The 15,857-nt window shown below is 47.8% G+C and overlaps 1 protein-coding gene across 1 annotated transcript; it reads right to left on the reverse strand.

Annotated features, from left to right (window-relative positions):
* Positions 1-3,058: 3,058 nt before the first annotated feature.
* Positions 3,059-15,286, reverse strand: LRRC55 (leucine rich repeat containing 55). The gene is made up of 3 exons (XM_090032144.1): positions 14,974-15,286; positions 12,028-13,684; positions 3,059-9,385 (listed from the first exon to the last, which is right to left on the reverse strand). The coding sequence occupies exons 2-3, from the start codon at positions 12,695-12,697 to the stop codon at positions 9,150-9,152; spliced, it is 906 nt and encodes a 301-aa protein (XP_089888270.1). The 5' UTR covers positions 12,698-13,684; positions 14,974-15,286; the 3' UTR covers positions 3,059-9,149.
* Positions 15,287-15,857: the final 571 nt, after the last annotated feature.

A 15,857-nucleotide genomic window follows, 5' to 3' on the forward strand; every position in this document is an offset into this window, starting at 1 on the left:
AAAATCCCAGATCTGCCCATGGTCTGCTTTTTACTAAACAGTGAATTTACTGTGGAGAAAAATTCAGGGTAAAATACTCTGTAAGGATCCTGTGTGTACAACTTAACTTGATGAGATCATAGGAGGAGAGTGATCTGATGAGAGAGGATTTACTCTCAAATTTCTCCTTGCTAAAATGGGGAAGTACTAGGTAATTTAGGATATATCTGTCAGTATATTTACAAAGATTTTCTAAGCATTCAGGGGCACTGTGCCTATTAGCCCCCACATGGTATTGCTAAATGATCTAATTAGGTAGGATTTCCCTCAGTGTGGATGGTGATATTTTGTTCATAGCTTTTTAAGGCCAAAAGGAACACCTGATCATTCCACATGCCTTCCTTCTTTACATGGAGGGAACTTCACTCCGTTATCCCTGCAGTGATCCCTCCTCCTCTGCTTGAACTAGAGCATTTCTTTCAGAGCAAAAATAAAGCCCAAAAGATCATAAGGGAGGGATGGCCCATCATATCCTGAAATATGGTTAGAAATGCTTTGTGTAAAAAAATGGGGCCATGTAAAGAAGGCACAATGAAGGTATCTGCGTATACAAGAGGGAATCTTGCTCTTTTAAAATAGGCTCCCTATATCTCAGTGAAAGGGTAATGCTAAGTACTGTATAAGGTGCTGTACAGAATTTACAGTCAGAGGGAAATGAGAGATCTGATTGCCTGATCTCCTGTGACTCCTGTCATGAGCCCATATCATCCAGAAAGTCATCCCCTCTCAGAGGGCTTGCAAAGGTGGAGGGGATCCACCACTTCCTCGGGGCTGCTGCATCCCCGTGGTTGTTGTCAATTACCCTCTGTACAGAGGGAACAGATGATATAAGTCCAACTCCTGGCTTTGCCCTGCACTTACTGTGTGACCTCAGCCATCCCAATGAATCCCTCCATTTCCCCAAGACAAAGCCTTGTCCGGCTAGCCTGCCAGCTCTTTGAGGTGAGGGCTTTATTTTGTGTCTTTCATTTGAGGTCCCTTGGAGGCCTATTTCTGCCTGGATAGCTTGAGGAGTAATTTGCAACCTATAATATTGGTCAAGTGGTAATACCTTGGTAGCCATATACCTACCCCCAGTGCTTTTTTTTAGCAACATCCTGGGGACCACATAAGGTATGTATGGAAGGGACTTCCATGGTCAGGACTGGCTAATTGCAGTCAGATGCCACCAGCAGCCCTGGTGGCAATGCCTGGAAGGAACAATAGAGAGCCCTGGCCTTTCCATGCAGCTGTGAATACAGAGAAACAGAAGACCTTCACTCTTTGTCCAAGGTTAGCAACTTATATAAGAGGGCACCTATACATGTGCCGCGAGGCTGGTCTTATGTGCTGTACTTACAGCTCATCGGAGGAGACTCAATCGAGTCTGCTGCACATGGTATTTACTGTGTTCCAGCAGACTCCAGTCTCGAATGTCAGTGTCCCCACACTTCAGAACCGTGGCAGGGGTGCTATACCTCAAGCTTGTTTGACAAGCTTTAGCTAAAGCACCTTGCTGCCATTTTACAGCGTGGGGATGCTGACATGTGAGATGCTGTGTCAGAGCTGCTTTAATTAAAATGCTCCCCTCTTAGCATGTGTATAGAGGCCCAGAGTAAGCAGTGTGTTGAATGACCTTGCCATGCCAATGCCTGTCTCCTCTGCCTGATTCTCCTCTGGATGGACTATAGCCAGGAGATCTGGCTGTAGGAATAACAGGAAGTGTCATTACAAGAAAAGACCAGAGAAAACACTTCTAATGCTTTCTGCAGGGCTTGTTTTTTCCCCCCTATTGCTACAAAGGGTTTGTCCCTTCCTGCGAGCGACTGGGAAAGGTTCAGTTAAGGAAGGCTCGTGGGCGGGAAGAGTCATGCACTGTAAGGAAAGCCATTCATTTGTCCTGTATACATACAGTTTGGTACATTCATATGACAGGCATTTGTTTCTCTAGATGATGTGTGTACGTGTGCACAAAGGAGAGAGGCTGGCATAGACCTGCTGAGGACTTGCTTTCAGGTACCCAAACAAAGTCATGTGTACCTTTACAAAAGCACACTTTATGATGTGGGTGAAAGCCAGCATATACACATACAAAAATAACAGAAACATGCATGCACTGTCCTGCATGTATGCATGCACACACATACATTACACACACACATTCCCAGATCTCCACCACCATAAATTTATACTTATCATGGCAGACACAGATGCTCCCTTGTATGCACATACACATACTTCTGCTCTGACTTACATGTATGTTTTAGATACAGACGTACATACCCAAGTGCACTTACATGTGCACTTATGCACTCCGGAAACAGACACAGTCCCTGTATTGCAGGGACGCACCTCACAATCGTACGCACATTCAGAAGACACACTATTTTCTTGCTCATACAAATATTCTAGGACAGTGTTTCTCAGCCCTTCTGATCCTGCAGACTGCCTTCAACAGCCCTGCACAGCCCCATGGTCTGCCTCCACACCCTAAGGCTCTAAATCCCATTGCTCTCCACCCTTATCTGTCCCCACATCCTGCAGTTCATGGTCCACCTCCATTTCCCTAGCAGTCGCCTTCTCAGCCATGCCTCTAAGTGAATTCTACACATCCTAGCTCCAGAATGGAAGAAGCATTGCTCTGCTCACATAGAGCTGGCTCAAGCTAATTAGCTCATCAGCCTGTAGCACTGCATGAAAGCAGTTCTGCTGCTGCCTGTTTGGGAAGTTGTTCATGTGAAGCATCCTGGAATCTCAGTATGGTGCTGCTTGGTACCATGGGAACACTGGTACCCAGCTCTTGCAGCCCCCAAGTTGAAATCAGTAAATCTCCAATGACTTTGTAAAGGAAGTCACTGTCTTTCTCCCCATTTTACAGATACGCAAACTGCAGCATGAAGTGGCAAAGTGACTGTCCCAAGGTTACCTAGCAGGCCAGTGGCATAGCCAGGACTGGAATCTAGCCGCATACAGACATACACACACTCCTCTGCATTTCCCATTTGTCTTGACCTCACCTCACAGTGCCAGACTCTGGATTAAACTATTCAGTCTTTATTATTAATATACATTTATGAAAAAGTCTCACAGTTACAAAAGTTCACGTTTATAAAATCTTCTCCGTACAAAGATTTTCATCTTCCCCCTCCCCACCCACAAACACTCAGTACGGCACAGGACAGCTGCTTGGAGGGAAAAAAGAAAGAAAACAAAGGAACTGAAGAATGGGGAAAAATGGGGGGAAGAAAAGGAAAGCCAGCTTCATGGCTAAAGCGCACTCCCACCCAGCAATGTCCATTCTGTAGCATTGATAGTGCACGTTTTCCAAGATATGGACAGGATACCTCACTCCCTGGATTAGGGATATTGCAGCACCAACAGCACTCAGGAAAATAGCTCTGCTGGTCCTTGCCTCTCAACACTTTCTTAATTCTTATGATGATGTAGCAACAACAGGAACTCTCTCTGAATCCAACAGGTTGAACACATGATCAGAATTTTGGGCCAAAAGTATTTCAATCTCTTTCTCACTTTTAATTGACAATTTTTTTGACATTTTATTTTCTTTCCTTTCCTTTCCTTTTTTAATTTTTTTTTACTTTCTTCCCCTTCTATCCCCTTTTCATCTTTAATTTCACACTGAGAAAAGAGGGATGGAATAGGTGGGGAAAGGGAGAAACAAAGACAATCCTATTGTGTTTCTTTGAAAGAGAGAGAACATTTTGTAAATGAACAGAGTTTTTTTTATAAATTCTTAAAGAACTTTTTGGTTTTGAAAGCTTTTAGTGTTTGCATTACTTAGGATTTCACTTTTCTCACTTTCCTCCTTTTTTCCTCTCTCTTTGCTAATGGCAAAGTGGGGGGGTTGCGGGGAGGGACAAACAGAAAAAGAAAAACCTCAAACCCAAATGTCCTCATTTTGGGGCTTCATAAAAATAGATTTAAAGTGTTTGTCTTTTTGGGGAGAACAAAGGCTTTTAAAAAGAGAAATGAATGTGTTAAAACAATTTTGGCAAACTCCTTTACAAGGAATGAGGATTACTGCAGTGGGGAGGGTCTTGGATCATGTGGCAAATTTGTCTAAGACCTGTGTTGAGTTCATCAGCCACATAATGAAGCCCTCCCTCATCTATCTCAGGTGCTGCTACACTGCACCAGTTCCTGCTCTTTCTCCTAAGGGGGAATAGAGCAAAGGATTTAGAAAACATCTGGAGAGAACTGGACCTGAATGGCAACCTGTGGAGCCACTAGATGGAAAAGTTTGTGAACCCCTTCTGGTTTTTATATGGGCTTTTTCTCTGTGATGTCTAGTCAAATAATGTTATGGCCTCCCAATCAGGACTAGAAAGGTGTGCCTGGGCTAAGTCAAGCATCTTGTTATTACAGGCAACCTCATGTCATAAAAACTCTCTTGTCTGGTGTCCCCAGTCAGTTCCTACTTCCAAAGGTATTGAAAACACATTTTCAAAAGCATTTTGGGGCCTAAAGATTCAGAGAGCTGCCTAATGGGCTTTTAAAAAAGCACTAAGTAATTTTCAAAATCCCATTAAGCACTTATGTGCAGCCTCTGGGCAAATAAGCACCTTTGAAAATCTGGCCCTTGGGCTCCATTCAGGATTCAAGAGCTCTGCAGAAGACTCCCTCGTGCTTTGCATTTGGATTGAAGAAGCTGTCAGACACTGCAGAAACAGGTGATGGTGTCAGCCTGAGAGCACAAAAGATGCTGGGCCAGCTGGTTCCCTTCATCTGGAGGCTAATGGTCTGAGCTTGGCACATTTTTGAAACCACATATATGAACATACACACACACACACACACACATACACACACACATAAATACTGTACCTACATGCACTGAACACACAGTTAAAAAAATTTAAACTCAAGGCATGGATCTGCTCTGGATTACAACTCTGTTAAAATGTTAAAATGTCAGTGTGAGGGAGGGATGGGTCCATTTTCATTGCCTTAGGGTGAGTCTCTGTCATATGTACCCAGTTCATATACCCTTCTAGGTATTAGCCCTCCAGGGTCAGCCCCAAGAGCTGAGATGCCAAACTGGGTTCTTTCCATGTTCCTTAACCTTGGCTACACATGCCAGTGGAAAGAATAGGCCTATTGACTCCTTCTGTCTCTTCCTGGAGTTGCTGTTCAGGGGCCCCTTTTCTATGCCTAGGGTGACCATATTGTTTTTAAGGGAATCCAGGACACTGCCCTTCCTCCCCCCTCCCCACCAAAGTCAGTGACACTGTTGCAGGTAGAGGCACGGTGCATAGTTCAGTGCAGAGGTGGAATGGCATGGTGTGGCAGGCAGGAGGGTAGGCAGGCACCACTGCTGCTGTGCAGGTGCAAGGCAGATGGACTAGAGCAGCCGCCATCCTATCTGCACATGCCTGGCCTGGCTCCTGTGGTGCAGTGTCTGGAGATGGGGAGCGGGCTGGGATGGGTACCATTCTAGTCTGCCCACCTTGCTCCTGTACAGCAGCAGTGGTGCCTGCCACCCACCTGCCTGGCTCACCATGCCTCCACACCTCTCCACTAGACTGTGTCCTGCACCCCTGCAATTCTGGGACTTTAATTTCAATTTTTAGCAACTGGCTGGGACCAGCCTACAAAATCTGGGACTGTCCCTGCCAAAATGGGACATATGGTCACCCCGTGTCTCACCTCTAGGCCCATTTTTTAGTCTGTTTCAGCCTACTCACATCCTTGCACTTTTAATCAGTCTTCCCTTTTCTATGATGAGGACCTTTCCTACCTCAGAAGCTGGACAGAGGAGTTTTTTTCAAATTCCAGGCAGTAAGACTTGTCAGATGCATTCTGCCCTCACAACCCCCTGTGCAGCCCCCAATGCTGTCAAAGGGCATGCAAACCTATGGTGACTGCCACCTAGAAGTTAGGCTATGGGCAGTGCCTATGGGTAGTGACATCCAGAAGTTAGGCTGTTTACCTGTGAGGTGGGGTGAATTCCCTGCTTGGTTATCAAAATCTTGGTCAAGTCATTGTGTGGGTATATCCATACTGCTTTTGCAGTGCTCAGCCATGATGCTGAAGGAATAAGCACTGCCCATCCATTGCTGCTCCATTTGTGCCAACTCTGGGAACTGAGCTGATGATGCCATTGTGAGGGGTACCCCTGGCACTGTGCTCAAGATCTGGGTTTCAAGCATTCTTGGCTCCCCATCCTCCTAGGGCTACCTCACTTCTGTCATTGATGTCAATGGGTGCAGCTTATTTTCTTGGCAGCTGGACTAAACACTCTGCTGCTGAGGTGGAGAGACCTTTAGCCCCCACCTCCATCCCTTCTTGGTGCTTCCACAACACAAAACACAGCGAAGACTGAAAGCCACACTCAGCTACTGCACTAGTGGGAATCACACGAGTCTCTAAAAAAATCTACCTCAGTTAAAACAATTCTCAAAGGAAGGGAGAGAACCCAGCTTGCTTTTTCTTGTCTGTCATCACTTTGTAGGCTAAGAGTTAAAAAAAAGTAGGCCAAGCTCACTGAAGGCCCCATGGCAGATCTTGCTCTGATATACCCAAGCAATGGGTCAGCCGAGCAAGAAGATGCCATTTTGAGATTGTGCTTTCCAGAGCAAAACCACACTTTTCAGACTTGGAAGAAATCTACCGAAGGGTCTTTTGACTAAAGGAGGGCAAACAATTTTTATCAGGGAACTGCTACATTTACCTAAGTGCTCTTTCCAGGTCTTGACAAGGAAACAACAGGAAACCTATTGGGGAAGGGTATATAGGAAAACAAGATCAGAATGTAAATCTACCCTGCAATTAAAGGCTTCTATTTTTTTTAGCCCTGTTTGGATCAGCTGCAGATACTTCTGCAAACCACGTAGACACTAACTTCTTAAAGGGGTCTGTCCTGTACAGACAGATTTTTGCCTCCTAACTTTCCAGCATTGGCAAAACTGAATGATGAAAGCTGGAAAGCTCACCGGCATTCCAGTCGCATTTGGCATCTGGTTTGGTCCTAGTTCTATGCAAAAAATAAAAAAGATGTAAGTCTCAAAGCATTTTAGCTATATGTTAGAACACACAGAGATCTCTAGGAGAAGGTTATAGGCCTAGAAGCGTGTTCCCTCTCTGGGAACATTGTCTTTAGAGTTATCTCTTTGTGCCATTTCCTGAAATGTCAGTGACACATCTGAATCCATCTGAAAGCAAAATTTTCTCCAACTTTAATGCTGAGTCTAGTCACAAAGGTTACTTGCTGCCCTCAATGCTCTTGATATGGTTTGGATTGACGGTTACATGTGCAGTGCTTCATGTGAAATTCGAGGAGCTGGGTGTCCTGGGTTCTTCTATCCTTGGCTCTGCCAGTGGATTGCTGTGGGGCATGAATAAAGTCACATCAATCTCTTGGTGCCTCAGTTTTCCCATCTGAAAGGCAAGGCCAATACCTACCACAGAAGGGTTTGGAGATGAGTGATTAATGCTTTCCCAATGCTTCAAAAATGCCAGGCTGCTTGGGAGAATGAAAGATTAATCCGAGAAGTTGCTAGGCTAAAGTAGAGTCTTTCTCTCCTTTTCTTTTTTCCAAGCATATATATCTGTTTTTAAATCGGTGATTGTATTTATTTCAAATGTCTGTGATGCGAGGAAGCCAATTGTTCTGACTGGTCAGTGTGTCTGTCAGTGAGTGTCACCAGCCGGATGTATCTGTACTCCCCCTGGCACTTTCTACTAGTACTGGTGCACCACTTTAAATCCTGACCTGCAGCACCACCTGCTGTTGCAGCCTTGAGCTGCTTCTTTATTCTCTGAGGCTCTCACTCACTCTGGTCTTCAGTCCCAACTTATACTACTCCTGCAGTTCTGGTTCTGGGGTCCCTGCCCACATCTCAGTCAGTGCTTCTCACTACCAGCATGCAGCCCTCTGCCTGCCTGGCCCTGGACTCCTTCAAAACTCTGCTAGTGCTTATACTGCTGACCTGTAGCCGGCTTCTGGCCCAGCCCTGGGCTTCTACCCCACCTCATACACACGGCTCTGTTGATGCTTCTCTATTCCCAAGCCTGGTCTTCCCTGTTATTTGAGTGTTGGGCTACCACACAGATTTGCCGGTGCAGCTCCTTACCCTGTATCTCTCTGCCCTTTGTCTAGTCATTGCACAACTTCAATCTATTGCCTGGGACTTCTCAACTCTGCTGAAACCAAACTACATCAAGATAGAAATCCCACTGGCACCTAAACAGAGCACCTGACCACCACTGGACACATTCCTAGTAAAGGGTCACCCAGAAAACAGATGAGCCTTGACTGTCACAACATCCAACCAGCCACTGCTGTGTGCCTCAAGGGCAGGACTCCAGTGAGGTGAACCTGCCTGAATGCAGAGCTTAGGATATGGTAGGACTCTATGGCCTATTAGGATGTTTCATCTCAGGACTTTTGGTGGTGCTACAGCCTAGGTACCATGGTTTCCAAGCCCACAGCTACTAAATGCATGGGCAGAATAGGTGGGCTCTATGATTTCTGAGGCCATAGGTTCTACAGCCATGAAAAAGATGAACAGCCTGTAGCTGTCCATGCTTGGAGAGCTGCATTTGTGAAAATTCACTTGAGGCCTGTGACATATTATTTTCCTAATTAATACAAAGAAAAAAAAGAAAATAACTCCAACTCTTAATATACCTGGGAGTCACAGGTCTCTCAGGTGGAGTACCTTCAACTTGTTGGCAGGTGTTGTACAAGAACAAGTGTGTGAGTCTTGCATGTTGTAGGTTTTCGTAGGGGACACAGTGGGGATGACCTTGTTTGGAAAGTCCTGTATTTCATGATCTGTCAGGCCTTGGCTTGTTGGCTGTTTCCAATGTCTCTGCCAGTGCAAAGGGGCTAGTACAAGGCACAGTGAGATATCCCTGCACTTGGAGGCCTCATTCTTCTGGTGACAGCAGCCTTGGGATTAGTTAAATCTTGAGGGTAGAGAAGGACTGGTCCCCACACTGGATTGCAGAAGGGGTTGAAGCACAGAGTAGTCTGCAACAGCACCAGGACTAAACAGAGGGGGCATGAATCATGGCGGAGCATAGTCAGGCTCGGTGCCCTCACCAGCCAGGGAGGCCCTGATCCTCCAGGGTTTTTCTCAGGCAGCAAAAAAGCAGGAGGAACTATCTTATATTTCCTCGTCCTCACTGGCTTTGCTCCAGCGGTGGCAGCAGTTTGCGGTGATGCCCAACAGGAAGTTGGTAGCCACGGAAGCAATGGAGACCACAAAGCCCACAAAGGCAATGAAGAGATAATCGTCTAATGTCAAGGTCAGATGACAGGCCTTGAAACTCTCCTCTGTCAGTGAGAACAAGGGGGCACCTTCAACTTCTGGGGGGGCTCGGCACTCAGCCAGCTGGGAATCTACAATGAAAAATGGGTAGATGAGGAAGAGAGAGAAACAGATTTGAGAACTTACTCTGGACAGGTACACCACCATCCCCTTCCCCAACAGGGAGCCTTGACTCTACAATTTCAGTTGTGGTCCTGGGTTCTGTTTCAGCTCAGTGGCAGTCGCCTGATTTGACTCTTTTAGCTTTTTTGCACCTTGATTTCTTTATCTGTACAGTATCAGTGAAAAATATTCACTTGCATCTGGAAAGAGATCCTTCAAGGCAAAGGATCACCTTGTTCGTTTTCACACCTGCATGGAGTTCCCAGCTAATAAGGATGCCGTCTTGTGAACTTCATTATCTGGGACCATCATCAGTTGCCATGGGGACATTTAGATCCTGATATTGTAGTACAGCTCCGTTGAATTTTTTAAAACTTAAATCTTTATGCCACTACTTGTCACTGTAGCTACTTCATCTTAGGGCCACTTTAAATACTTACCCACTATTATACCATGTCACAACACAAATCTGTTTCCTTGTCACAAACTGACTCAGTATCTCTGGTGCAAGACACAAAGATGAACCACAGCAAGATGCAGCACCATCACACACCGACTCTAAAGCATCTGTCCAATTTTGAAACTTAAATCTTTTGGAAGCTCAACTGGAAATATACTGAGCTTAGCTTTCAGAGGTGCCAAGCACCAGTTTTCTACATGGGTTCTGTATTGGGAGGTGCAAATCCAGTCACTTCTGAAAATCAGGCTGATAGAGACTCATGATGGGCATATAACATTTAAGGCACTCCAAATTATGATAGTGTTAGAAAGATGTTGTAGCTGTGATGATCCAGGAATTCTATGAGAGGCAGGAACTTTTGGGGGGGGGTGGTAGCTTTTATTGGACAAAGTGTGTGGTTGGAATAAAGTTAGACAAGCTTTCAAATGCAATGCATTCTTCAGCAGGTATCTTTGGAGAATTAGTGATGGTGCCATCCAACTAGGCACAAAGGCACAAATCAGGTGAGTAGATAGATACATTAGATCAGTGGAGCCCCACCTTTCTGGGCTTCAGGCCAAATGAGTGGTGCCGGTTCAGTCTGGAGGCTGAATCTGGTGCACTGGATTGGTCCATGGGTCCGATCCAGCAAAGGTGCATGCTAGTGCAATGCAGTACAACCCAACATGTCAAATTGAGCTCTGGCCCCAGGTGCACTGGATCAGGCCCACCACTCTGACCCCAGCCCCATGAATGTCAGATTGGGCCTGTCACCCTGGCCCCATGTGCACACCAAATGGGGCCTGTGGCTTGGGCACATGTGCACTGGATCAGGCCTGCTGCCCTGCTCTGTACTTGCTAGATCAAGATCAGTGATGCTGTGTGCATGCTGGATTGGGCCCAACTTGCTAGCCCAACCCAATCCAGTGCCCTTAGTCATGTCATTTGGCTCACAGGGCTTGGAAATTTGGTGGTAGGGGAATGGTGCTCCCCCACTGCCAAATTTCTGGACTTGTGGGGAGCACCATGAGGCAAATGACATGGCTTGGCTCACCTGGACTGTGGGCCTGAGGTTGAGCATCACCACATGAGACAGAATATCTCTGCAACACCATGTCATGACTCTATGACCTTTTGCACAATGCATTTCCGTCACCAAACATGACATGACATCAGGCTTCCATGATGCAAAATCATCAGGTGATGAGGGTGTATCAGACCCAAATGTATCATCCAGATACTCTACGTTTATGAGAAAAATCTATTTAATTAAGGATCGGAAGCAGCTTTATTGTGCAATGACTGCTAAGGTTTTTCTGAAGGATGCAATGAAAAACAGAAGTATTAGGGGAATCCCCAGACCTGAGGGAAAGTTTTTTGTTAGAACCACTGTATTTTGGTTCCACCTGAGCTGTAAACAGTCTCTGGAGGAATTTCCCCTCCCACTCCTTCTTGAGCTCTGGCAGCCTGAAGCTTGTGTAATAAGCAGCAAGGGCAAGAGAGAACTAATGACATAAGAATCCATACAGGGCGGAGGGAAGTGGAGGAGGGGTAGATGTATGTGGTTCCCTTTGTTAGCTGTGCATCTGTCATTGCAAGGACAGAGAGAGGCAAAGTCACATTTCCCAAGATCAGCAAGTTTAAAGCATGCTAATTTCTAACAGGAACAGCACTTCTGCCCTACAGCACCATCCTGCATGCCTGTTTCCCACCATTATATCCCACCCAACCTTGCCTGTGCATTTAATTCCTCTCAATAGCAGCTCTACCTCTTCTCACAAAACACGGAGCTCTGCCAGCATCCCACAGTCACACCATTCTCTGCCACTCTTATGCTGGGTTCCCCAGAATGCATGGCTCTGCTGACACCCTTCTGTCTCAACTTGCAGCCTGCCCACCCTGAGCTATTGCAGCAGCACACTTCCAGGTCCATCTGTAAAGGATTCTGGATGCACTTTGAAGGACTGGCGTAAGTATCTGGAGTCTTCCACCCTCTGAATTGGACTCTAATCTCAGCCTATGGGAGAAGAAACACCAGAACTGGATTTTCTGGCCCCAGTAGAGGACTCTGGATAGGCTCCTCTCTTGATCTGGACCTACAAATCTAGGCCATTCTGGTTGCCACTGGGAGGAAGTGGGACAACTGATGAGATCATGCTGTGTGCTACGCACCTGATGTGCAGCGCTGGATCCTGTTCCTCAGCCACTTCAAGAGTGGCTCCATGGTGCAACCACACACCCAGGGATTACCCCCGATTTGCAAGGTCACCAGCCCTGGGAGGCCTTCGAGGGCTTCAAGGCTGAGGAAGGACAGCCCCCCATAGCTGAGGTCCAGGTCATGGAGCTGTGCCAGCCCTCGGAAAGCCTGGGGATGCACCTTCCTCAGCCATGGATTGTGGCTTAGGTCAATCCTCATCAGGCTGTGGGCCTCTTGGAACATGTCCGCTGCTACGTGGCTGAAGTTGTTGTAGCTCAGATCCAGATGGACAAGCCGCTTGGCAGTCAGGAAGAGCCCAGTGGGTAACTCAGCCAGGGAGTTGTTCCTCAGGTCAAGCACTCTCAGCTCGGCATAGCAGGTGAGGTAGCCTGGGGGGATGCTTGCAATTCGATTATGTGCTAGGCTTAGGTTCCTGGTGTCCAGAGGCAGGTCAGGAGGCACCGAGAAAAGCCGTTGTCCACTGCAGTCCACCACCTGGTTGTGGCAGGTGCAGAGAACAGGGCAGCTGGCACTGGCGCTGGTGAAAGCCATTGCCACTGCTACAAGGAAGGACCCCAGGATCATGGCGGGGTGATGGTGGGGCACCGGCTGTTTTCCTCGCAGGCAGACATGTCCTGTGCCCATTTTAGTGGGCTGGCAGGAACATGGCAGAGGAGGGAGGGCCAGGAGTCAGCAAGGGAGAGAGGTGGTGGAAGAAGGTGGCCCAGAGATGAGGGGTCAGTCATGCAGGACAGCAATGCTACATTCTGGCTGCATGGGAAGAGCAGGGGAGACAGAGCCTCAACACCATCCTAAGCCACGATTTAGAGCCACTGCACATGCACCACAACAGAAGGCCAAGAGAAAAAGGGGTCCTTTGCTGGGCTTTGGCTGAGCTTCACCCTTTATAAGGCATGGCATGCAGAGGAGAATGAGTCCCAGCTAAATCTTTCTGGCTACCACCTCCATTTGAATGTAAAGAGACCCAAACGTGGAGGAAAAGCAAATAAAACCCAGGATCCTTAATCCAGTTCATCAATGTGCTGAAGATGACAGTTCAAGCCAACAAAAGACATGTCCTTACTCCCCCTTTTTGCTGCTTGCTTGCTGGGCATGTAGCACAACTGATGTCTTTCTCCTGGAGCTGGGAATCAGGTCAATGAAATTTAACCCCCTGGAAACCAGAGGTATATCTCAACAGCAGAATAAATCCGGTTCCTGTTGTTGGGGATGTGTGGGAGCCCTGGGGTTTTTTCCAGAGGCACTGAGGTTATTTTAAAGTCCAAGCAGAGGAAAGTCATTCGCGAAAGAAACAAGAGTTGGGAAGGTGATGTGCAGAGCAGGTCAGCCTCCTGGGCATCAAACTGAAGACAGAAGCACCCGATAGTTTCCTGGAGTGGCTTTTGCCAAATCCCTTCTGATGTCTTGGCAAGATCAGGAGAGACTAAGCCTGGAAAGCAGCCTTCTCCGAGGCCATAACTTCTGCTGGCTGTGCGGGATTAGATCAGAGTTCATGGAATGCTTGAAGGTCTGGGAAGAAGTGAAGGGCTGGGAGTCCCAGGGATGTAATCCTTGGCTTGTTATGCACTCCCACTTTCCTAGCAGGCAGTGACCGTGGTCTGGTTGTGCAACCTGCCAAGGAAATGTGGGAATGAAAGACTCAGCAATGAGGTTACCTGTCCCCTGGTGCCTTTCTGTCTGTCCACCTAGCTCTCTGCCCTTCCTTACTCTGCACTCTGGCTCTGTTCTGAGTTATTCTGCAACACCTTTGTTGCTTTTACACTATGAGGCCCCAGCTACTCCTCTGAAGCTGGGATCCCCTCACTGCTCCTTCAGACCTTGGCTTTCCTCTTTCCCCCATTTTACACAAATCTGATGGTGCCTCTCAGTCCTGACCTGCTTTTCTCAGCCTGGGCTCCCCGCATCCAGGCAGCTGTGCCAATGGCTCTCAATCATCTGTATAGATTTGTCTCAGCAGGCAGAAGAAATAGGGCTACAATTCCACTGACCTTGACTGAAAGTCCCTCAAGATCTGTGAACAGCTATGGGTGGAAGAAGGGAAGTCTTAGCATCTGTGCTTTCCATCTATCTTTGCTCAGGCACCCCCAGCAATGTCCCCCTTCAAAGGGCCCCTTGTTAGTCCAGGCACCCCATGCCATCCTTCTCTTGCACCTTGTTCCTACTCCCTATCACCCTGTCCTATACCAGTCTTGGGCTTTCCCTCACTCCTCTGCCTGTCACCTAAGTCCTCCCCTGCAGATGCCTTGTTCCTTCAGTCCTGGATCTCCCCACAGATGAGCTAGCTGTTGCTGTCACCCATCTCTTGCTCTCCTTTCCACCCCCCACTTCACTGGCCATCTCCGTTGATGCACTTCCGTCACCTGAGGAACCCTGTGCCATTCCAGCTCTCTCTTCCTGTGCTTGCTTTCTTCCTTACTCCCTTTGCCTGGCCATCTTTCTTTCTCTCAGTCTTTTTTCCTGGTGGCATACACCTTCCTTTGCTCTTGCTCACATACACCTTCCCTGCCAAATATCTTCCTCTCAGTACTGGCTCTAACCCCCCTTTCCCACCTCCCGGCCATACACCATGCAGAATAAGCCACATACCCCTGCAGTGCCCACACCCTGCCCATGCAATCACCACCCCTGTTCCTTGTGACCCCCCAGGCACTTCTCTTATCTCCAGCCATGAGCTGGGGTCATCTCATTTTTGCCGTACTGGCCCAGTCCACCAGGGATGAACCCAGTGGATGACCATACAGTCCCAGCCCCCACCCTCTAGGACACACCCAGTGTACGCACGCACGCACACATACACACACACACACACACACACACCCTGTTCCTTCTCCATCCCTCCCCACAAAGCCCTTCCCCCTGCACCACTCCACTCTACCCAGTTAATGAAGGGCACTACTCACTTTAGCCCAGGGAAATTTTCAGCTCAGCTTTCATGGAGACAAGTGTCTCCCCTCTTCCTTTGCTGCCCCATCTTCTTTGCTGGAGCAGCTGGCTTTCTCTTCCCCCTGCTCCTTTGCGTGTGTTCCTGGGTCTTTGGCCAGTGGCCCCTGTTGCTCCTTGGCCTCTCACTGCTTCCCCGTTCTCTGTCTGTCCTTTTCTCCGGGGATTGGCAAGGGTGCGAGGGAAGTTGGGAGAAATGCAATGTCTCTCATTAAATTGCAGCAAATAAGGCTGCTGCTGAGTCTGTCAATTCAACCAGGTCTTTCCCCAGCTCTCCTCCTCCTCCTCCCCCTCCTCCCTTCTCTCTCTCTCTCCTTCTCTCTCTCTTTTTTTTCCTCGAGGGCCAGAAACTGACGTTTCACTGTCTCTTAGCAACCGCCTCCACATCTCTGAGCAACAGGAGAGCTGGCTGCAGACCCCACCGAGATGAGAGGAAAAAGGATGAAGAGATTGACAGGGATAAATGCCTACCCACGGGATCTCAGGGACAGGGAGAGAGAGAGAAACATGGGAGGGGGGGGCAGGAGGAGGAGAGATGTCATGCAGACAGGGGGTTGCAAGGGTGGGGGTGGGAGAGATTGGGGAAAAAGCCGAAGGGAAACACTGACAGCGAAGGATGAGACACAAGCAGAGAAAAAATGGAGAGATGTGAAATATATGGAGGGAAGCAAGTAGGCTATTGGGGCTGTTTCTGTGGTGGCTGGGACCAGGCCTGTGGGGTCCCTCACAGACTGGAAGATGCAGACTGGACATGGCCAGCCATGAGGATGCCAACTTGAATGAAAACCTCCCTGCTTGACAAGAAGAACAAGAAGGGTGTTTGCAAAGAACACATTTTTCCAAC

The sequence above is a fragment of the Crocodylus siamensis genome, chromosome 2 (assembly GCF_052110815.1).
Source record: "Crocodylus siamensis isolate JL-2025a chromosome 2, ASM5211081v1, whole genome shotgun sequence".
Lineage (NCBI taxonomy): Eukaryota > Metazoa > Chordata > Crocodylia > Crocodylidae > Crocodylus > Crocodylus siamensis.